The sequence below is a fragment of the Pseudophryne corroboree genome, chromosome 2 (assembly GCF_028390025.1).
Source record: "Pseudophryne corroboree isolate aPseCor3 chromosome 2, aPseCor3.hap2, whole genome shotgun sequence".
Taxonomy (NCBI): Eukaryota; Metazoa; Chordata; class Amphibia; order Anura; family Myobatrachidae; genus Pseudophryne; species Pseudophryne corroboree.
Genome location: NC_086445.1, coordinates 641,972,432 through 641,995,834, shown reverse-complemented (window position 1 = coordinate 641,995,834; position 23,403 = coordinate 641,972,432). Strand labels below are relative to the sequence as shown.

At 43.6% G+C, this 23,403-nt stretch overlaps 1 protein-coding gene across 1 annotated transcript; it reads left to right on the top strand.

Annotated features, from left to right (window-relative positions):
- Positions 1 to 21,864: 21,864 nt before the first annotated feature.
- Positions 21,865 to 22,593, top strand: LOC135005535 (paraneoplastic antigen Ma1 homolog). The gene has a single exon (XM_063951943.1). It carries the CDS (start codon positions 21,865 to 21,867, stop codon positions 22,591 to 22,593), a length of 729 nt encoding a protein of 242 aa, XP_063808013.1.
- Positions 22,594 to 23,403: the final 810 nt, after the last annotated feature.

Here is a 23,403-nt window from a genome sequence, read left to right as displayed (position 1 = left end):
TGGTGCATTTCAGTTTTTCACAGTTTGCTGACCACCAGTATATAATATATAGCAGTACGGTACAGTAGGCCACTGCTCTACCTACCTCTGTGTCGTCAAGTATACTATCCATCCATACCTGTGGTGCATTTCAGTTTTGCACAGTTTGCTGACCACCAGTATATATAATATATAGCAGTACGGTACAGTAGGCCACTGCTCTGCCTACCTCTGTGTCGTCACGTATACTATCCATCCATACCTGTGGTGCATTTCAGTTTTGCACAGTTTGCTGACCACCAGTATATAATATATAGCAGTACGGTACAGTAGGCCACTGCTCTACCTACCTCTGTGTCGTCAAGTATACTATCCATCCATACCTGTGGTGCATTTCAGTTTTGCACAGTTTGCTGACCACCAGTATATAATATATAGCAGTACGGTATAGAAGGCAACTGCTCTACCTACCTCTGTGTCGTCAAGTATACTATCCATCCATACCTGTGGTGCATTTCAGTTTTGCACAGTTTGCTGACCACCAGTATATATAATATATAGCAGTACGGTACAGTAGGCCACTGCTCTACCTACCTCTGTGTAGTCACGTATACTATCCATCCATACCTGTGGTGCATTTCAGTTTTGCACAGTTTGCTGACCACCAGTATATAATATATAGCAGTACGGTACAGTAGGCCACTGCTCTACCTACCTCTGTGTCGTCAAGTATACTATCCATCCATACCTGTGGTGCATTTCAGTTTTGCACAGTTTGCTGACCACCAGTATATAATATATAGCAGTATGGTACAGAAGGCCACTGCTCTACCTACCTCTGTGTCGTCAAGTATACTATCCATCCATACCTGTGGTGCATTTCAGTTTTGTACAGTTTGCTGACCACCAGTATATAATATATAGCAGTACGGTACAGAAGGCCACTGCTCTACCTACCTCTGTGTTGTCAAGTATACTATCCATCCATACCTGTGGTGCATTTCAGTTTTGCACAGTTTGCTGACCACCAGTATATAATATATAGCAGTACGGTACAATAGGCCACTGCTCTACCTACCTCTGTGTCATCAAGTATACTATCCATCCATACCTGTGGTGCATTTCAGTTTTGAACTGTTTACTGACCACCAGTATATATAATATATAGCAGTACGGTACAGAAGGCCACTGCTCTACCTACCTCTGTGTCGTCAAGTATACTATCCATCCATACCTGTGGTGCATTTCAGTTTTGCACAGTTTGCTGACCACCAGTATATAATATATAGCAGTACGGTACAGTAGGCCACTGCTCTACCTACCTCTGTGTCGTCAAGTAGACTATCCATCCATACCTGTGGTGCATTTCAGTTTTTCACAGTTTGCTGACCACCAGTATATAATATATAGCAGTACGGTACAGTAGGCCACTGCTCTACCTACCTCTGTGTCGTCAAGTATACTATCCATCCATACCTGTGGAGCATTTCAGTTTTGCAGTTTGCTGACCACCAGTATATATAATATATAGCAGTACGGTACAGTAGGCCACTGCTCTGCCTACCTCTGTGTCGTCACGTATACTATCCATCCATACCTGTGGTGCATTTCAGTTTTGCACAGTTTGCTGACCACCAGTATATAATATATAGCAGTACAGTACAGTAGGCCACTGCTCTACCTACCTCTGTGTCGTCAAGTATACTATCCATCCATACCTGTGGTGCATTTCAGTTTTGCACAGTTTACTGACCACCAGTATATATAATATATAGCAGTACGGTACAGTAGGCCACTGCTCTACCTACCTCTGTGTCGTCATGTATACTATCCATCCATACCTGTGGTGCATTTCAGTTTTGCACAGTTTGCTGACCACCAGTAAATAATATATAGCAGTACGGTACAGTAGGGCACTGCTCTACCTACCTCTGTGTCGTCAAGTATACTATCCATCCATACCTGTGCTGCATTTCAGTTTTGCACAGTTTGCTGACCACCAGTATATAATATATAGCAGTACGGTACAGTAGGCCACTGCTCTACCTACCTCTGTGTCATCAAGTATACTATCCATCCATACCTGTGGTGCATTTCAGTTTTCCACAGTTTACTGACAACCAGTATATAAAATATATAGCAGTACGGTACAGTAGGCCACTGCTCTACCTACCTCTGTGTCGTCACGTATACTATCCATCCATACCTGTGGTGCATTTCAGTTTTGCACAGTTTGCTGACCACCAGTAAATAATATATAGCAGTACGGTACATTAGGGCACTGCTCTACCTACCTCTGTGTCGTCAAGTATACTATCCATCCATACCTGTGGTGCATTTCAGTTTTGCACAGTTTGCTGACCACCAGTATATATAATATATAGCAGTACGGTACAGAAGGCCACTGCTCTACCTACCTCTGTGTCGTCAAGTATACTATCCATCCATACCTGTGGTGCATTTTAGTTTTGCACAGTTTGCTGACCACCAGTATATAATATATAGCAGTACGGTACAGTAGGCCACTGCTCTACCTACCTCTGTGTCGTCAAGTATACTATCCATCCATACCTGTGGTGCATTTCAGTTTTTCACAGTTTGCTGACCACCAGTATATAATATATAGCAGTACGGTACAGTAGGCCACTGCTCTACCTACCTCTGTGTCGTCAAGTATACTATCCATCCATACCTGTGGTGCATTTCAGTTTTGCACAGTTTGCTGACCACCAGTATATATAATATATAGCAGTACGGTACAGTAGGCCACTGCTCTGCCTACCTCTGTGTCGTCACGTATACTATCCATCCATACCTGTGGTGCATTTCAGTTTTGCACAGTTTGCTGACCACCAGTATATAATATATAGCAGTACGGTACAGTAGGCCACTGCTCTACCTACCTCTGTGTCGTCAAGTATACTATCCATCCATACCTGTGGTGCATTTCAGTTTTGCACAGTTTTCTGACCACCAGTATATAATATATAGCAGTACGGTATAGAAGGCCACTGCTCTACCTACCTCTGTGTCGTCAAGTATACTATCCATCCATACCTGTTGTGCATTTCAGTTTTGTACAGTTTGCTGACCACCAGTATATAATATATAGCAGTACGGTACAGAAGGCCACTGCTCTACCTACCTCTGTGTTATCAAGTTTACTATCCATCCATACCTGTGGTGCATTTCAGTTTTGCACAGTTTGCTGACCACCAGTATAGAATATATAGCAGTACGGTACAGTAGGCCACTGCTCTACCTACCTCTGTGTCGTCAAGTATACTATCCATCCATACCTGTGGTGCATTTCAGTTTTGCACAGTTTGCTGACCACCAGTATATAATATATAGCAGTACGGTACAGTAGGCCACTGCTCTACCTACCTCTGTGTCGTCAAGTATACTATCCATCCATACCTCTGGTGCATTTCAGTTTTGCACAGTTTGCTGACCACCAGTATATAATATATAGCAGTACGGTACAGTAGGCCACTGCTCTACCTACCTCTGTGTCGTCAAGTATACTATCCATCCATACCTGTGGTGCATTTCAGTTGTGCAGTTTGCTGACCACCAGTATATATAATATTTAGCAGTACGGTACAGTAGGCCACTGCTCTACCTACCTTTGTGTCATCAAGTATACTATCCATCCATACCTGTGGTGCATTTCAGTTTTGCACAGTTTGCTGAACACCAGTATATAATATATACAGTATGGTACTGTAGACCACTGCTCTACCTACCTCTGTGTCGTCAAGTATACTATCCATCCATACCTGTGTTGCATTTCAGTTTTGCACAGTTTGCTGACCACCAGTATATAATATATAGCAGTACGGTACAGTAGGCCACTGCTCTACCTACCTCTGTGTCGTCAAGTATACTATCTATCCATACCTGTGGTGCATTTCAGTTTTGCACAGTTTGCTGACCACCAGTATATATAATATATAGCAGTACGGTACAGTAGGCCACTGCTCTACCTACCTCTGTGTCGTCAAGTATACTATCCATCCATACCTGTGGTGCATTTCAGTTTTGCACAGTTTGCTGACCACCAGTATATAATATATAGCAGTACGGTACAGTAGGCCACTGCTGTACCTACCTCTGTGTCGTCAAGTATACTATCCATCCATACCTGTGGTGCATTTCAGTTTTGCACAGTTTGCTGACCACCAGTAAATAATATATAGCAGTACGGTACAGAAGGCCACTGCTCTACCTATATCTGTGTCATCAAGTATACTATCCATCCATACCTGTGGTGCATTTCAGTTTTGCACAGTTTGCTGACCACCAGTATATACTATATAGCAGTACGGTACAGTAGGCCACTGCTCTACCTACCTCTGTGTCGTCAAGTATACTATCCATCCATACCTGTGGTGCATTTCAGTTTTGCACAGTTTACTGACCACCAGTATATATAATATATAGCAGTACGGTACAGTAGGCCACTGCTCTACCTACCTCTGTGTCGTCACGTATACTATCCATCCATACCTGTGGTGCATTTCAGTTTTGCACAGTTTGCTGACCACCAGTAAATAATATATAGCAGTACGGTACAGTAGGGCACTGCTCTACCTACCTCTGTGTCGTCAAGTATACTATCCATCCATACCTGTGCTGCATTTCAGTTTTGCACAGTTTGCTGACCACCAGTATATAATATATAGCAGTAAGGTACAGTAGGCCACTGCTCTACCTACCTCTGTGTCATCAAGTATACTATCCATCCATACCTGTGGTGCATTTCAGTTTTCCACAGTTTACTGACCACCAGTATATATAATATATAGCAGTACGGTACAGTAGGCCACTGCTCTACCTACCTCTGTGTAGTCACGTATACTATCCATCCATACCTGTGGTGCATTTCAGTTTTGCACAGTTTGCTGACCACCAGTAAATAATATATAGCAGTACGGTACAGTAGGGCACTGCTCTACCTACCTCTGTGTCGTCAAGTATACTATCCATCCATACCTGTGGTGCATTTCAGTTTTGCACAGTTTGCTGACCACCAGTATATATAATATATAGCAGTACGGTACAGAAGGCCACTGCTCTACCTACCTCTGTGTCGTCAAGTATACTATCCATCCATACCTGTGGTGCATTTTAATTTTGCACAGTTTGCTGACCACCAGTATATAATATATAGCAGTACGGTACAGTAGGCCACTGCTCTACCTACCTCTGTGTCGTCAAGTATACTATCCATCCATACCTGTGGTGCATTTCAGTTTTTCACAGTTTGCTGACCACCAGTATATAATATATAGCAGTACGGTACAGTAGGCCACTGCTCTACCTACCTCTGTGTCGTCAAGTATACTATCCATCCATACCTGTGGTGCATTTCAGTTTTGCACAGTTTGCTGACCACCAGTATATATAATATATAGCAGTACGGTACAGTAGGCCACTGCTCTGCCTACCTCTGTGTCGTCACGTATACTATCCATCCATACCTGTGGTGCATTTCAGTTTTGCACAGTTTGCTGACCACCAGTATATAATATATAGCAGTACGGTACAGTAGGCCACTGCTCTACCTACCTCTGTGTCGTCAAGTATACTATCCATCCATACCTGTGGTGCATTTCAGTTTTGCACAGTTTGCTGACCACCAGTATATAATATATAGCAGTACGGTACAGTAGGCCACTGCTCTACCTACCTCTGTGTCGTCAAGTATACTATCCATCCATACCTGTGGTGCATTTCAGTTGTGCAGTTTGCTGACCACCAGTATATATAATATTTAGCAGTACGGTACAGTAGGCCACTGCTCTACCTACCTCTGTGTCATCAAGTATACTATCCATCCATACCTGTGGTGCATTTCAGTTTTGCACAGTTTGCTGAACACCAGTATATAATATATAGCAGTATGGTACTGTAGACCACTGCTCTACCTACCTCTGTGTCGTCAAGTATACTATCCATCCATACCTGTGTTGCATTTCAGTTTTGCACAGTTTGCTGACCACCAGTATATAATATATAGCAGTACGGTACAGTAGGCCACTGCTCTACCTACCTCTGTGTCGTCAAGTATACTATCTATCCATACCTGTGGTGCATTTCAGTTTTGCACAGTTTGCTGACCACCAGTATATATAATATATAGCAGTACGGTACAGTAGGCCACTGCTCTACCTACCTCTGTGTCGTCAAGTATACTATCCATCCATACCTGTGGTGCATTTCAGTTTTGCACAGTTTGCTGACCACCAGTATATAATATATAGCAGTACGGTACAGTAGGCCACTGCTGTACCTACCTCTGTGTCGTCAAGTATACTATCCATCCATACCTGTGGTGCATTTCAGTTTTGCACAGTTTGCTGACCACCAGTATATAATATATAGCAGTACGGTACAGAAGGCCACTGCTCTACCTATATCTGTGTCATCAAGTATACTATCCATCCATACCTGTGGTGCATTTCAGTTTTGCACAGTTTGCTGACCACCAGTATATACTATATAGCAGTACGGTACAGAAGGCCACTGCTCTACCTACCTCTGTGTCGTCAAGTATACTATCTATCCATACCTGTGGTGCATTTCAGTTTTGCACAGTTTGCTGACCACCAGTATATAATATATAGCAGTACGGTACAGTAGGCCACTGCTCTACCTACCTCTGTGTCGTCAAGTATACTATCCATCCATACCTGTGGTGCATTTCAGTTTTGCACAGTTTGCTGACCACCAGTATATAATATATAGCAGTACGGTACAGTAGGCCACTGCTCTACCTACCTCTGTGTCGTCAAGTATACTATCCATCCATACCTGTGGTGCATTTCAGTTTTGCACAGTTTGCTGACCACCAGTATATAATATATAGCAGTACGGTACAGTAGGCCACTGCTCTACCTACCTCTGTGTCGTCAAGTATACTATCCATCCATACCTGAGGTGCATTTTAGTTTTGCACAGTTTGCTGACCACCAGTATATAATATATAGCAGTACGGTACAGTAGGCCACTGCTTTACCTACCTCTGTGTCGTCAAGTATACTATCCATCCATACCTGTGGTGCATTTCAGTTTTTGTGCGCAGTATATATAGTAGTAGGCCATTGCTATTGATAAATATATTACTGGCATATAATTCCACACATTAAAAAATGGAGAACAAAAATGTGGAGGGTAAAATAGGGAAAGATCAAGATCCACTTCCACCTCATGCTGAAGCTGCTGCCACTAGTCATGGCCGAGACGATGAAATGCCATCAACGTCGTCTGCCAAAGCCGATGCCCAATGTCATAGTAGAGAGCATGTAAAATCCAAAAAACAAAAGTTCAGTAAAATGACCCAAAAATCAAAATTAAAATCGTCTGAGGAGAAGCGTAAACTTGCCAATATGCCATTTACGACACAGAGTGGCAAGGAACGGCTGAGGCCCTCTCCTATGTTCCTCATGACTTACTTACTTAAAAATATATTTGACTCGTAAATGCACGTCTGAATAAGGTATTTGACTAATTGATAAAAAAGATGTTAATTTGGTCTAATTATTAAGATATGTATTACTAATATATGTACTAAAGTTATGAATTCTGTCAGATTGATTCAGTAGATTGCTGATTTAATATAAGTATTGCTTAATAATGTTTTTCATTATAAAGAATGATTCTTTACTATGTGCGGCACATAAATCAAATATCTTTAACCTATTAAGGAGACCCAGCCGCCACAAATTATTTCATTATATAGTGTATAAATACGTGACTGATTAGAGGGGAGGTATCTGTCCTGAGGAAGTCTCCGGTTACCAAGGAGACGAAACGCGTTGACGCCCACTTTTCACACTCCAGCTGTTCGGTATTACCCGTTGTCTGATCCGGCTAACGGCTTCCTATACTACAATACTCTACGATCTGCCAGACGCCAGGCGCTGCAGCCGGCGGCTTTTCACCAGGAGCACAGACATCGATCTTCGTGCTGTGCCGCTGATGTCCGGTACTCTGCTTACCTGCACCGATTGAATGCTGCTGATCCCCGCAGTGCTGTGCCGCTGATGTCCGGTAATCTGCTTACCTGCACCGATTGAATGCTGCTGATCCCCGCAGTGCTGTGCCGCTGATGTCCGGTAATCTGCTTACCTGCACCGATTGAATGCTGCTGATCCCCGCAGTGCTGTGCCGCTGATGTCCGGTAATCTGCTTACCCGCACTGATTGAATGCTGCTGACCTCCGCAGAGGGGTCTAAATATCCGTGACAAGTAAGCGAGTCTGTGAAGTTATATCTAAAGAACATCAAAAAGCCTCCAATTATCTGGAGTGCAGCCGTGCCCAACAAAAGGAATCAGCACACGGGTAATTATATGTTCCTACATATCTGAAGTCCACCTCCAATAAGACTGTTATAAATTCTTGCGGGACTATTTTTACTAAACACTGGGACGCCAGTGCAATTGTATTTTATACAGTATTATAACTAAGAAACCTCATTATATTGTTTGCCATATTTATCGGTAAAATAACTGAGTAATTGTTATTAAGTAAATGCTGCTTGTGTCGTTTGTAATGTTATTTTTAACAATCATTTGATAAAGTACTTATTGATATTTATTCATACAGTTTACTGAGTCAATCATTCGATATGACAGACCGCACACTTTAGTTGTATTTTTATTTATATTTCAGGTTTAAACAATAATTTTTTACAGTACACAACTAGCGCTGAGTACACAAAAACTCTTTTTCTGTCCTATAAAGTTGGCAACCTAGCTAGTTGCCGTACTCAGCTGCTGTTGTTACACAATTAATTAATTCCTTTTTTTAAATTAGCGCCGGTTGAATACCCGATAGGGACAGGTGTCCTGATTTGGTTGTTCTTGGAAACCTCATGACTAGTGGGTCAGCTTCACATGAGGATGGAAGCACTCATCCTCCTGCTAGAAAACTTATAAGACTTAAGATGGCAAAAGCACAGCAAAGAACTGTGCGTTAATCTAAATCACAAAGCCCCATGGAGAGTCCAATTGTGTCGGTTGCGATGCCTGACCTTCCCAACACTGGACGGGAAGAGGTGGCGCCTTCCACCATTTGCACGCCCCCTGCAAGTGCTGGAAGGAGCACCCGCAGTCCAGTTCCTGATAGTCAAATTGAAGATGTCACTGTTGAAGTACACCAGGATGAGGATATGGGTGTTGCTGGCGCTGGGGAGGAAATTGACAAGGAGGTTTCTGATGGTGAGGTAGTTTGTTTAAGTCAGGCACCCGGGGAGACACCTGTTGTCCATGGGACGAATATGGCCATTGACATGCCTGATCAAAATACAAAAAAAATTACCTCTTCGGTGTGGAATTATTTCAACAGAAATGCGGACAACTGGTGTCAAGCCGTGTGTTGCCTTTGTCAAGCTGTAATAAGTAGGGGTAAGGACGTTAACCACCTAGGAACATCCTCCCTTATACGTCACCTGGAGCGCATTCATCAGAAGTCATTGACAAGTTCAAAAACTTTGGGTGACAGCGGAAGCAGTCCACTGACAACTAAATCCCTTCCTCTTGTAACCAAGCTCCTGCAAACCACACCACCAACTCCCTCAGTGTCAATTTCCTCCTTAGACAGGAAAGCCAATAGTCCTGCAGGCCATGTCACTGTCAAGTCTGACGAGTCCTCTCCTGACTGGGATTCCTCCGATGCATCCTTGAGTGTAACGCCTACTGCTGCTGGCGCTGCTGTTGTTGCTGCTGGGAGTCGATCGTCATCCCAGAGGGGAAGTCGGAAGACCACTTGTACTACTTCCAGTAAGCAATTGACTGTCCAACAGTCCTTTGCGAGGAAGATGAAATATCACAGCAGTCATCCTGCTGCAAAGCGGATAACTCAGGCCTTGGCAGCCTGGGTGGTGAGAAACGTGTTTCCGGTATCCACCGTTAATTCACAGGGAACTAGAGAAGTGATTGAGGTACTGTGTCCCCGGTACCAAATACCATCTAGGTTCCATTTCTCTAGGCAGGCGATACCGAAAATGTACACAGATGTCAGAAAAAGAGTCACCAGTGTCCTAAAAAATGCAGTTGTACCCAATGTCCACTTAACCACGGACATGTGTACAAGTGGACCAGGGCAGACTCAGGACTATATGACTGTGACAGCCCACTGGGTAGATGTATTGCCTCCCGCAGCAAGAACAGCAGCGGCGGCACCAGTAGCAGCATCTCGCAAATGCCAACTCGTTCCTAGGCAGGCTACGCTTTGTATCAACGCTTTCAATAAAAGGCACACAGCTGACAACCTCTTACGGAAACCGAGTAACACCATCGCAGAATGGCTTACCCCAATTGGACTCTCCTGGGGATTTGTGACATCGGACAACGCCACCAATATTGTGTGTGTATTACATCTAGGCAAATTCCAGCATGTCCCATGTTTTGCACATACATTGAATTTGGTGGTGCAAAATTATTTAAAAAACGACAGGGGCGTGCAAGAGATGCTGTCGGTGGCCCGAAGAATTGCGGGCCACTTTCGGCATTCAGCCACCGCGTGCCGAAGACTGGAACACCAGCAAACACTCCTGAACCTGCCCTGCCATCATCTGAAGCAAGAGGTGGTAACGAGGTGGAATTCAACCCTCTATATGCTTCAGAGGATGGATGAGCAGCAAAAGGCCATTCAAGCCTATACAGCTACCTACAATATCGGCAAAGGAGGGGGAATGCACCTGACTCAAGCGCAGTGGAGAATGATTTCAACGTTGTGCAAGGTTCTGCAACCCTTTGAACTTGCCACACGTGAAGTCAGTTCAGACACTGCCAGCCTGAGTCAGGTCATTCCCCTCATCAGGCTTTTGCAGCAGAAGCTGGAGAGATTGAAGGAGGAGCTAAATCAGAGCGATTCCGCTAGGCATGTGGGACTTGTGGATGGAGCACTTAATTCGCTTAACCAGGATTCACGGATGGTCAATCTGTTGAAATCAGAGCACTACATTTTGGCCACCGTGCTCGATCCTAGATTTAAAACCTACGTTGTATCTCTCTTTCTGGCAGACACAAGTCTGCAGAGGTTCAAAGACCTGCGGGTGAGAAAATTGTCAAGTCAAGCGGAACGTGACCCGTCCACAGCTCCTCCTTCACATTCTCCCGCAACTGGGGGTGCGAGGAAAAGGCTAAGAATTCCGAGCCCACCCGCTGGCGGTGATGTAGGGCAGTCTGGAGCGAGTGCTGACATCTGGTCCGGACTGAAGGACCTGCCAACGATTACTGACATGTCGTCTACTGTCACTGCATATGATTCTGTCACCATTGAAAGAATGGTGGAGGATTATATGAGTGACCGCATCCAAGTAGGCACGTCAGACAGTCCGTACGTATACTGGCAGGAAAAAGAGGCAATTTGGAGGCCCTTGCACAAACTGGCTTTATTTTACCTAAGTTGCCCCCTCTTCCAGTGTGTACTCCGAAAGAGTGTTTAGTGCAGCTGCTCGCCTTGTCAGCAATCGGCGTACGAGGTTACTTCCAGAAAATGTGGAGAAGATGATGTTCATCAAAATGAATTATAATCAATTCCTCCGTGGAGACATTCACCAGCAATTTCCTCCAGAAAGTACATAGGGACCTGAGATGGTGGATTCCAGTGGGGACAAATTAATAATCTGTGAGGAGGGGGATGTACACAATGAAAGGGGTGAGGAATCGGACGATGAGGAGGAGGTGGACATCTTGCCTCTGTAGAGCCAGTTTGTGCAAGGAGAGATTGATTGCTTCTTTTTTGGTGGGGGCCCAAACCAACCAGTCATTTCAGTCACAGTTGTGTGGCAGACCTTGTCGCTGAAATGATGGGTTTGTTAAAGTGTGCATGTCCTGTTTATACAACATAAGGGTGGGTGGGAGGGCCCAGGACAATTCCATCTTGCACCTCTTTTTTCTTTCATTTTTCTTTGCATCACGTGCTGTTTGGGGACTAATTTTTGAAGTGCCATCCTGTCTGACACTGCAGTGCCACTCCTAGATGGGTCAGGTGTTTGTGTCGGCCACTTGGGTCGCTTATCTTAGTCACACAGCAACCTCATTGCGCTTCTTTTTTTCTTTGCATCATGTGCTGTTTGGGGACTATTTTTTTAATCTGCCATCCTGTCTGACACTGCAGTGCCACTCCTAGATGGGCCAGGTGTTTGTGTCGGCCACTTGGGTCGCTTAGCTTAGTCACACAGCTACCTCATTGCGCCTCTTTTTTTCTTTGCATCATGTACTGTTTGGGGACTATTTTTTTAATCTGCCATCCTGTCTGACACTGCAGTGCCACTCCTAGATGGGCCAGGTGTTTGTGTCGGCCACTTGGGTCGCTTAGCTTAGTCACACAGCTACCTCATTGCGCCTCTTTTTTTCTTTGCATCATGTGCTGTTTGGGGACTATTTTTTTGAAGTGCCATCCTGTCTGACACTGCAGTGCCACTCCTAGATGGGCCAGGTGTTTGTGTCGGCCACTTGGGTCGCTTATCTTAGTCACACAGCTACCTCATTGCGCCTCTTTTTTTCTTTGCATCCTGTGCTCTTTAGGGACAATTTTTTTAATCTGCCATCCTGTCTGACACTGCAGTGCCACTCCTAGATGGGCCAGGTGTTTGTGTCGGCCACTTGGGTCGCTTAGCTTAGTCATCCAGCGACCTCGGTGCAAATTTTAGAACTAAAAATAATATTGTGAGGTGTGAGGTGTTCAGAATAGACTGGAAATGAGTGTAAATTATGGTTATTGAGGTTAATAATACTATGGGATCAAAATGACCGCCAAACTCTATGATTTAAGCTGTTTTTGAGGGTTTTTTTGTAAAAAAACACCCAAATCCAAAACACACCCGTATCCGACAAAAAATTTTCAGGGAGGTTTTGCCAAAACGCGTCCGAATCAAAAACACGTCTGCGGAACCGAATCCAAAACCAAAACACAAAACCCGAAAAATTTCCGGTGCACATCACTACTTATAAGTGGCCTCACGAGGGTGGCATCAAATCAATTAAAGGCGGAACCAACACCAAAGTAGGCGAGATTAGTAAATCACACATGGAAGCCGAGTGACAGAACATAGCAGGGAGGGTACAAAGAAATCTAGGCAAATCATCCTGTACAGTGCTTTAGCACATTCATACATTATCCATGTACTGTGCAGTGACTTAACAATCTCATCAATATACAGTAATAGACACAGCAACTGTACAGGATCAGAATGATATGGAGTGCTTGGATATCCAGAACATAGTGTTACAAGTGCAGGCTACTGAGATTAAGGCATTTTACCCAATTCATATTCTTGGTTCTAATTTCATTGTTTCACACATTGGTACCACCAAGAAAACTGTAGGTTTAAACTCTATAATGCACAGTGTAGTCATCAGTTTGCCATCTTGTTATATAAACATTACATAGAGGAACCTTAACTACTGTAATTCCAAACCCAATGCAATAACACTGGTTATACAACAAGTGAATGTCTGAAATACAGGGCTAAACATTATGTTCTGCAGACTTCCCTGCCTTCATTTTACTCCTCTTCAGTCTTACCCTCCTATCTATCCATTCCTCTCTCTCCTGTTCCGATTACCCTTCTTTCTCTCTCTCTTCTTTCATCTTCATAAAACCAACACCTAAACACATACACGCACACATACATTCACTTACTTACATACATACATACATACATACATACATACAATCACACACAAGTATAAATACATATGGGTTGGGGCTGTTTCACCGACGGTCAGCATCCCGACACTGGGATCCCAGCCGTAAGATATCGGCGGCGGCGTGGGACGAGCGCAACAAATGTTCTATTCCCACAGGTTATATTCCCTCACCACAGGTTCTATTCCCACTCTATGGGTGTCGTGGACACCCATAGGCGGAAATAGTCCCTGTTAGTCGGCATGCTGACTGTCGGGATGTTCAGGGGGCGGGATGTAGGTGCCGGTACTGTGACCCGGTCACATAACTACATCCCATACATATATAGTGACACGTATACATACAGTGACACACGATCACACATACAGATTTGTAGTCACACACCTATTCACATAGTCACACGCAAGCACACATTCATGCATAATATATAGTAGTCACACACACATACAGTGCCCCTTCGCTGAGTCATACTCACTACAGGTTGAGTATCTCATATCCAAATATTCCAAAATACGGAATATTCCAAAATACAGAATTTTTTGAGTGAGAGTGAGATAGTGAAACCTTTGTTTTCTGATGGCTTAATGTACACAAACTTTGTTTAACACACAAAGTTATTAAAAATATTGTATTAAATGACCTTCCTGCTGTGTGTATAAGGTGTATATGAAACATAAATGCATTCTGTGCTTAGACTTGGGTCCCATCGCCAAAAAAAATCCGATATCCAAAATACTTCTGGTCCCAAGCATTTTGGATAAGGGATACTCAACCTGTATTTAGGCTGTACTGCTGCTCTCGTCCTCTCCTCTTTCCCATACTGCTGGCATGGCACTGTGTACAGTGTCGTTTAGCCCCGCCCCCTTATCAGACCTCAGGATGCTTCCTACCAGTGCAGCAGTGCACTGTCTGATATGATTAAATGCACTGGCGGGGAGGAAGGGGGATAACTTGTCCCCTGTGCTCAGTCTTTAATCCTGCTCTACCGATCACATCATCACACGCTGCAAAGACGAAACTGAAAGTAAACCACAGCTCCCGGCAGCAAGGGCTGCTGAGAGATGTAGTTTATTTTCAGTTTCATCTCAGCGATGTGGTGCTCGGCTTCTTCATAGGCGGCGCCGCACTCGCTCTAAGTAAGCGAACGCTGCCGCGTAGGGAGGGGGCGTTAGGGGGGATTGAAGTGCTAGGCTCGGCGCCCTCTCCAAGCCGGCGCCCAGGTCACATGCCCCCCTAGCCCCCCCCTAGTTGCGGCCATGTCCATACAATTGCCGTCAGCTCTATACAATTCCCTGTATCATTTCTCCCCACATTTTGCTCCCTTTACAACCTGACACACTATGCCCCCTTTACACTGCCCTCCACATATAGGTCTTTTCGCAGTGTCCCATGCAGACTTCTGCTTGAAAATCTTGCCCATTTTGCACTTGCAATCCTTGCCCTTTGCATCTGTTCGCTGCACCTGATCTACTTGCCGAAATTGCTCTCTTCCAAATTAAATTATCTCCTTGTACTTTGAACACATTTACTTTTGCATCATTTCCTTATGCACATTATTTACTAATTAATTTGTTCCATGCACAATCAAATCCCCCCTTTCTCCTGCCCCATCTCCCTCCTTCTTTTACTGCCCCATCTGCTCCTGCCTTATCCCCTCTCCTCAGCAGCATGGTGCCTCTTTCCCCTCTTCCCAACTCCAGTCTGTCGTCTCTCCCTTTCCCCATCTCCCCTAGCTCACATTCCAGGTAATCTCCCAGTAGAGCCATAAATGGCTCCAGGCAGGATGCAGCAAGTTAAAACTGCGGCCAAACTTCTGAAAATGCTGTTTTCAGAGGTTTTGCTAATTTTTCTCATATGCACCAAGCTCCAGAGTGCAATACATTTTGGAGCTTGGATGCGGTGGGTAACGCCAATTGGATCCCTCCCAGCAACCCCGTGGCATGTGTGTCACTCGATGCATGCGCAGAAGGACTCCCAGATCCTATAGAATCTATAAGCGTAAAAAGGAACGCAGTTTTCAAATACATTTTTATTGCTTAAAAGACACCCAAAAGCTTTTTTGACCGTTGAAATGTAAAGGCGACTCATAATCTGTCATAATCAATTTGAAATAAAAAATCCCGATATATTCAAAACATCTTTACAAAATATTTAAATCTTTATTAAAGTACACTGGCATTCAGTAGCACTTTCCTCTCCAGTGAGGTCCACAGATGTCTCCCTACTTAGCGGCATCCTAACTCAGCAGCTGGCAGCCTAACGCTACAAGCAATGGGCTGCTCAGTCATGTGCATGTGTGACAGCCAGTCTGTGCATGTGCATAACTGTTTCCCCCGGCAGGGAGCCAGCAATACCAGGAAGGCTTCGCTGAAGCTGGAAAGGGAGCGCTGGGTCCCCATTGCCAGCAGTGGGGACTATACCACTCTTGCAATCTATAGATGGTGAGAGCAGTACAGGGGCAATCATTACTAAACAGTTTACTGCTGTTTGTTGAATAGTGAAAGTAGGACATAACCCCTTAAGCGAGTGCTAAAGGGGTTACGCATCATTGATAAATGGGGCCCACTGTGTATCAAAAAGGTGCAAATTTGTATGTGAAGGCTCATATAAGCACTTCTGCAAAGTATGTCCATTGGGGCTAATTCAGACCTGATCGCTGCTGTACGTTTTCGCACAGCAGCGATCAGGTCTGAACTGCGCATGCACCGGCGCTGCAGTGCATCTGCACATGCCAGACAGCCGACGGCTGTCTCAGCCCTGTGATCACCTGATTGACAGGCAGATGCAGTCGCTGGGCAGGAGGGGGCAGGCCGGCGGTGTTTGGCCGTTGTTTAGGGGACGCGATCCGGGCAACGCAGGTGTGCCTGGACCCTTGGAGGGACGGGCCGTGGCGGCTGCATGACGTCACACGTAGCTGCTGCGACCCTCACAGCGACGAGTAGCTCCTGCTAGTGCGCAGGAGCTGCGCTAGCAGGGAGCTACTCTTCCAGTAGCTTTTGTACTTGTGCGAGTAGGTCAGGCCTGACATGTGGGGCGGACTATCCCTGTGCTGGGCATTCCCCCGCATGTCTGTGTGACTGATCATAGATGTGCTAAATTTAGCACATCTACGATCAGGTCTGAATTAGGCCCATAGTACTGCAGATATGTCGGATGTGTTTACAAAAGCCCAGACACAGAATCCCCCAACCATCCCACTTTTGTTGAAACTGTCCTGTTTTCGGGCATTGCTCTGCTGTCTCACCTGCAGGCTGCAGTGTCCCACAGGTAAAGTTTGGGAAGGAACTCTGCAGGGCAGAGAAGCAGTGAATGAAAAGCTGCACACATGTGCATGGCATCCAAACACTGTAGAGAGAAGCCTGGGGTAGCCCAGCAGCTTGGGAAGTGTTGAGCATGTCCCCAGTGTAATGCAGAACAGAGGCATGGCGTGTGGCCATGCACACAATGTAACGTGAAACGTGATGCACGCACTAGTCAGAGTGCTCACACCGAAATGCTGGGATATATGACAATACAAGTTTCATAGAGCATTTTCTCATTCATTTAATTTAATTTAAGTGGGGTTTCCAGTGTACAGAAACCCTACTGCAGTATATGGTCTATGAATGTGTTATTGATATGAATGGGAGGAACTCAGCTATTATATAAATAAATAAAAACTCCACAACATTAGTGCACTGGGTGTCATTCTGGTATATTATTGCTTATTGGATTGTACTCAGCATGCGGTTTCTTAAATCCCCTTTCCATTCCCTGTCCCTCTTTCCTTGTTGTTTTCCCTCCCATTGCTTTGTCTGATATAACAGTTCTGAGTCTCACTTATTAGTATGTGTAAGACTCATTTAAGTGTTATGGCTTACCTGATCTTTTTGTGTCTTTGTATTATTGGTTACCTAAGTGATAATTGCGAGTCAATTCTTGTTATTTGTCTTTGTGCACAAGTTTTATTATATAGTTCAAAGACTGGTCTTGTTTGAACCACTGCCTTTATAATTACTATTGATATACATATCTTATTGCATACTCCTGTTATTTTGTGTATCTATCTTTTCTTGTCTGCTTTTTGAAAATCCAATCAATTACTGCATATTTACAAACAAAAAAGAGAAGACGCAACATTCTTGCTATCCAATGGACTGAAAAACATTTATTGTTATAGTTGAAGTACTGTACATGCCCAAGTATGCACTGGCAGCAATTGGTTTGATGGTGACACAAGGTTCTACAAGCACTACCAGACATTTTACCTTGATCAGACAATTGTATCCCTTTAGGAAAAACATCAGATGATACACAGTAACACCCCTTTCAGACCGCCAATGGCGGGTCGCACGCGGGAGCCGTACACAGGGGCTTCCCAGGTGCGGCCCACCTGAGCTCTTTCACATCTGCTGTCCCCAACCCGGCATATTGTGGGGTTGGTGACATCAGCGGTGATGCCGCAGGCGGGGGTGGTGCTTGGAGATCAGAGGATCTCCAAGCGCCGCCCGTACATACACTGTGAACTGGAACCAGGTCGCATCGACCTGGCTTTCCCGTTCACACCGCACAGCAAGCCGGGTTGAACGCGCGTTCAACCCTGCTCGCTACACAAGTTGGAAAACCCGGATTATTTATATTTGGCTCTTTCAGACTGCACAGCAACATGTGTTATGTGTGCTGATGTACAATAACCCGTGTTAAAAGCTGGCGGTCTGAAAGGGATATTAGTGGAACCTTGGGCAGAAAAGGGGTGTGGCAATTTAATAACTTTGACTTTTCACGTGATTTTAATTTTTGGGTGTATTTTCTACATTTAACACCATCTGTTGTCATTCAATCACACAGCAAAAGTATTAGCTAGCAATTAAATTGTTTAGGGTAATTTTCTATCTGACGCACAGGACATTTACATACATTCAAAGGGTATATTTACTAAAAGTTGATTTTGGGTCTATTTAAAATTGACCAGAATAGAACCAAAGTCTCCACAAAATGGACTACAGTGTTTCTTATTCCAAATAGCTCATTTTCTAAAATTTTGAGTTCCTTTTTTAAAATTGCTGTGTGATGTGAATTCTATATGAAGTTCTGAAAGTGTTCTATTCATCAAAAATCGACCTGAAATTGATAAAAAAAAATCAATAAAGTTGATAAAAATCGTTCAGAAATTGACCCAAAATAGACAAAATTATACAAAAGCATTTCTATTGGCCAAAACAGGTCACATGCACTGTATTACCCACAAACGCCTTCATTCCTGGGCTAATTTTCATATCCATGATTTTTTAAAAATCATTGCTGTGCCTTTCAGTGCCATGACTTATGCAGAGTACCCCACATGCTTGTCTCCAATGTGTTTCCCAACATATTGAGGTTTCAGACAATTCTACATGATATAAAATCAAATAGAACTATTTCTGATGGTTCTATTGAAAATGGTGATTTTGAGTCGATTTGCAAATCGACTTAGTAAATATGGGTTAGGAATTGAACTCTATGTTAAAGTATTGAAGGTTCTATCGTAGCTCTATTTAAGTATAAAGTTCTATTTTAGTCGATTTTGGATCAGTTTTGAGTTGATTTTGACTTTAGTAAATACCTGTGATACAGAATCAACTGAAAATCAACTGAAAACCAAAATTGCCTTTTTAATAATTATACCCTCAAATCTTACATACACCAGAAAAAAATTCACTATAATGTAGCCATGTAATAAATAAATAAATAAATAGATAAATATTTATATAGCACCTATAATATAAAAATATATAATATAAAAGTTAATGTAAGTGAAATTCATTTATGTTGTTATAGTATATTTATGTCCAATGTTGGTAGTAGTTGACATGTGGTTTATAGCAATAGACAGCTGGTCTGACAGACTTACAGCTGAAGTCTGTCATAGGCTGAGTCCCTACTTGCCGCTCCAAGCCGAATGGAGATAGCCTGCAAGGGCGGCAAGAACAGTGCCTCGAGACACCTATCTGCTTCACGCGCCACGGTAGTAACAGTCAGCCGGGCGGGAAGCTGAGACTCACGCGCTCGCTGTTCTAACCGCGAGCCGCTGGAGACGGGGAGACGCGCTGATTGGCGCCGGGGATGAGAGGCCACCAATGGGGATCTGCCGGTCAGCACGAGCCTGGGGAGGGGGAGAGATAAAAGGGGGCTCCTCAGCGCTGACCGGCAGTCTGCAGATCCCTCGGTCAGTGCGCTGTTCCTACTTGCTATCCCTGCCACTAAGAGCTGTACATTGGGCAGTGGATGAGCAGTGGGACTGTGGCCAGTACCTGAGCAAAATCCTGGGTACAGGCGCATTGGGTAGTGGTGCTGAGGTTTCCCTGGCTGCCACTCATTCTCGCTGTAAACATCCAGTGAGCGGCAGGGAGACTAAAGCAGCTACATCCTATGCATGCCTATAGGTACTATAGCGATGCTCATGACTACACTCACAGCCACTTCACTTGCTGTAAACATAGAGTGGACTGTGGGGAAGGTTATGAGGCAGCAAGCTAGGTACTAAGAGCCAGGTACACCACGGTATCTCTGTCTGCCACAACTATTCGCTGTATACATCAGTGGCAGGCAAAGCGGAGAGAGCCATTCGGTGTTAACGCCATCCTGAGCCCAACCGGGTCAAGGCAGCAGAAGTTCAGCCGATCACCCTACTGCGCCAGAGAGAGAGAGAGGGAGAGCCAGGTGTAGTTGGGACCAAGCTACTGAGGACAGAGTTGAGGGAGAGACAGTGTCAGCAATACCAGCTCAGAGCATCGTAAAGCCGTTTCAGAGGAAGCTGTGAGTCCAGATATTCGTGGACGGGTGAGAACTAAAATTTGCATTCACCTGCAGTACTCACAGACACTTAAGCTATGATATACCACTAGCTCATCTTGAACTTTGACATTTAATGAGATATACCACCAGCTCATCTTGAACTTTGACATTTAATGAGCTGCATGTAAGGACTATAGAGCACTAGTACCAAGAAAGTTTTGAGCCTAATACACAAACATTTTCAATACAACGAGCCACCCTATCCAGTTACAATATAAGGAGTGATTTTCCAAGTATAGTGTGCCTATAAGGAAAACATCTGAAGTACACAGTCAGGCAAGCTCAATGATACTTTGGTAACTTTAAAAGACACATAAATTGTATCAGTGCTGTTTGGCTCAACAAAGTAACTATATATATTCTGGGAGCACTGCCAGACTTTCCATATATTGGATACAGTAGTAAAGGAAACAAAACTGATACAGATACTGTTTGGCTAGGTAAGAATAATTTACCCTGTGGAATCCACCAAGTCAGAATAACATGTTCTACGAGAACATATGAAAATTCAATTAACATATTTATCTCTAAAACGAGATTGGAAGGAGTTCAGCACACAAACTGATTTATTGAACAGCAACAAAGGATATGCCCTTGTAATAATATATATATATATATATATGAGATATTAAGACTTGAATACAGTTTTGTAAAATTACTGAATAGTAATCCAACCCTGATGTATATATGAAGTATGTTATGCATAACATTTAGTATTGCAATCCAGGTGTACACCTAGGAATATTTTTATATATCTGCCTAGGCAATATTCGGTAGCTACCAAAAGGTAATTTTTTTTGTATTGCATGCAGGTAAAACTGTATAGGCCTTGAGGGTAGGATTAGAAGGGAACGTGCGACTTACAAAAATGTATTTTCTTGTCAAATTACAATTTTTGTGATATTATATTATCATCACTATTAAAATTGTTACTTTTGTTTAAACACAAGAAAGCAGTGTGTAGGGTGTTAATATTAGCTGGGTGTTAATATTATCTATTAAATTGAAATATTACTAGCTGCCCCAAGCCAGCCTAATAAAAAAAATAATATATATCATCTAGAGTTAAGCTTGGGTGGAGGCACTGAATGTCAATAGTTTAGTAGTGTATAGCACATTATCAGTATACGTAACCAAGGGTTACATAGTGGAGGCACTGCTGAGATCCCAATTAATAGGAGTACCCCCATTGCATCAGCTTAAACTAAAAGGTAGTCAGTATGGAAAGTATAACAGGGAAAGATATTTTCCTTTGGAGTTAGCAGAAAAGGAAAAACCCACGTAAATGCATAGCTGTAGTGGGAAACTTCTCGGAATTCTCAGATGCAGATGTTATTTCTCAAATAGGTACTCTATTTGGTGTAGTACAACCCCAAGTGATTGATAAATGGAGAGGGGAATTGGGAATGGTATGCGCCATTTTGATAGAGACTAAAAATGAATTAGATCCCTATTTAATCCCTGCAATGATGATGGCAGATAAAGATACTGGTAGGCGTTGGAGCATTATTATACCTGCAGTAAGTGAGGGTGATGACAGAATCATAGACGCATCTACAGGGGATGTTAATGTAGGACAAAGAGAGAGTAATGGGAATAGTGCTGAGGGAGTAGAAGATAATAATACTCCAGTAAATACAAATGAGGAAAAACTAGGATCCCAATTTGAGACTATAGTGGACAGAGTTGTCACGCAATTAGAACGTTGGCACTATGAAGGAAGTTACCGTAGATTAAGGGTGTTTTCAGGGTTGCAGCCTGTACCTCAAGGGGAGGAAACATATGAGGTATGGAAAGAAGCAGCCATTCAGCAAACGGAAGAGTGGCAATGTCCTGATCACATAAAACATCAGAGGGTGGTAGAAAGTTTGCGTGGGCCAGCAATGGGAGTAATCCAAGCGGCAAGGAGAAGTAATCCCAAAGCCACTCTTGAAACGTACTTTGAGGCATTAGATTATGCCTATGGAACATTAGAGGATGTAGGGGACCTAATATCCAGGCTACACCATACATTTCAGGAGACTGGAGAAAAGTTAAGTACTTATCTGTTCCGGTTAGACAGATTGTTATACAAGATAATAGAGAAAGGGGGAATGAAGAAAACAGAAGTAGATGAGAACAGGGTGAAACAGTGATTGAGAGGTGCTTTAACTAAAGACCCTATTGCACAAAAGTTGAGGTGCTCAGAGATAAGTAAATCCCCTCCAACTTTCAATGAATTGATGAAAGAAATTAAAATGGAGGAAACAATGATTGATATGCGGGAACGCACAGTCAAGAAAGTAAAAGTAGTATGTCCAACTGTGGAAAGTAGTATATTAGAGGAGAAGATTTGTAAAATGATTGAAGAACAGAATAAAAAGATAGACCAATTCATATCTTCACAGAGCAGAGCAAACGTACCTCAAAGTAATACTAATGTTAATTATCCTCCAGTGCGAGGTATGGGAAGGGGGTATAGGTATAGACAAAGAGGCTGTTACACATGTGGAGAATTAGGACACAGAGCTGCTGAATGTAGTCAAAGTCTAGGAAACCAAACAAATACTGATCAGGTCACGGAAAGGGGAAACAGACGAGGGCGGCCTATGACCCCCGCACTGGCCCCCTAGATATCAGCATAAATGCAATGGGGAATTCGTGGTGGAGTGGAGTATTGCCAGAAGGTATATTAGGACCCATCCCAATGACAGAGGCTAGAATTAATGGACATCCTTGCGAGGTACTGCTTGATAGCGGTTCACAAGTATCTATTATATTTGAACCATGGTATAGAGATAAGTTATCAGAGGTACCACTAAAACCTTTAACTGGATTAGTGATATGGGGATTAAGTACAGAAAGGTACCCATATTTGGGATACATAGAGACAGAAATTGAATTTATAAATTAGTCCAGTAGAGATGCGGTGTTAATACCATTCATTGCACTTATATGCCCCGAAG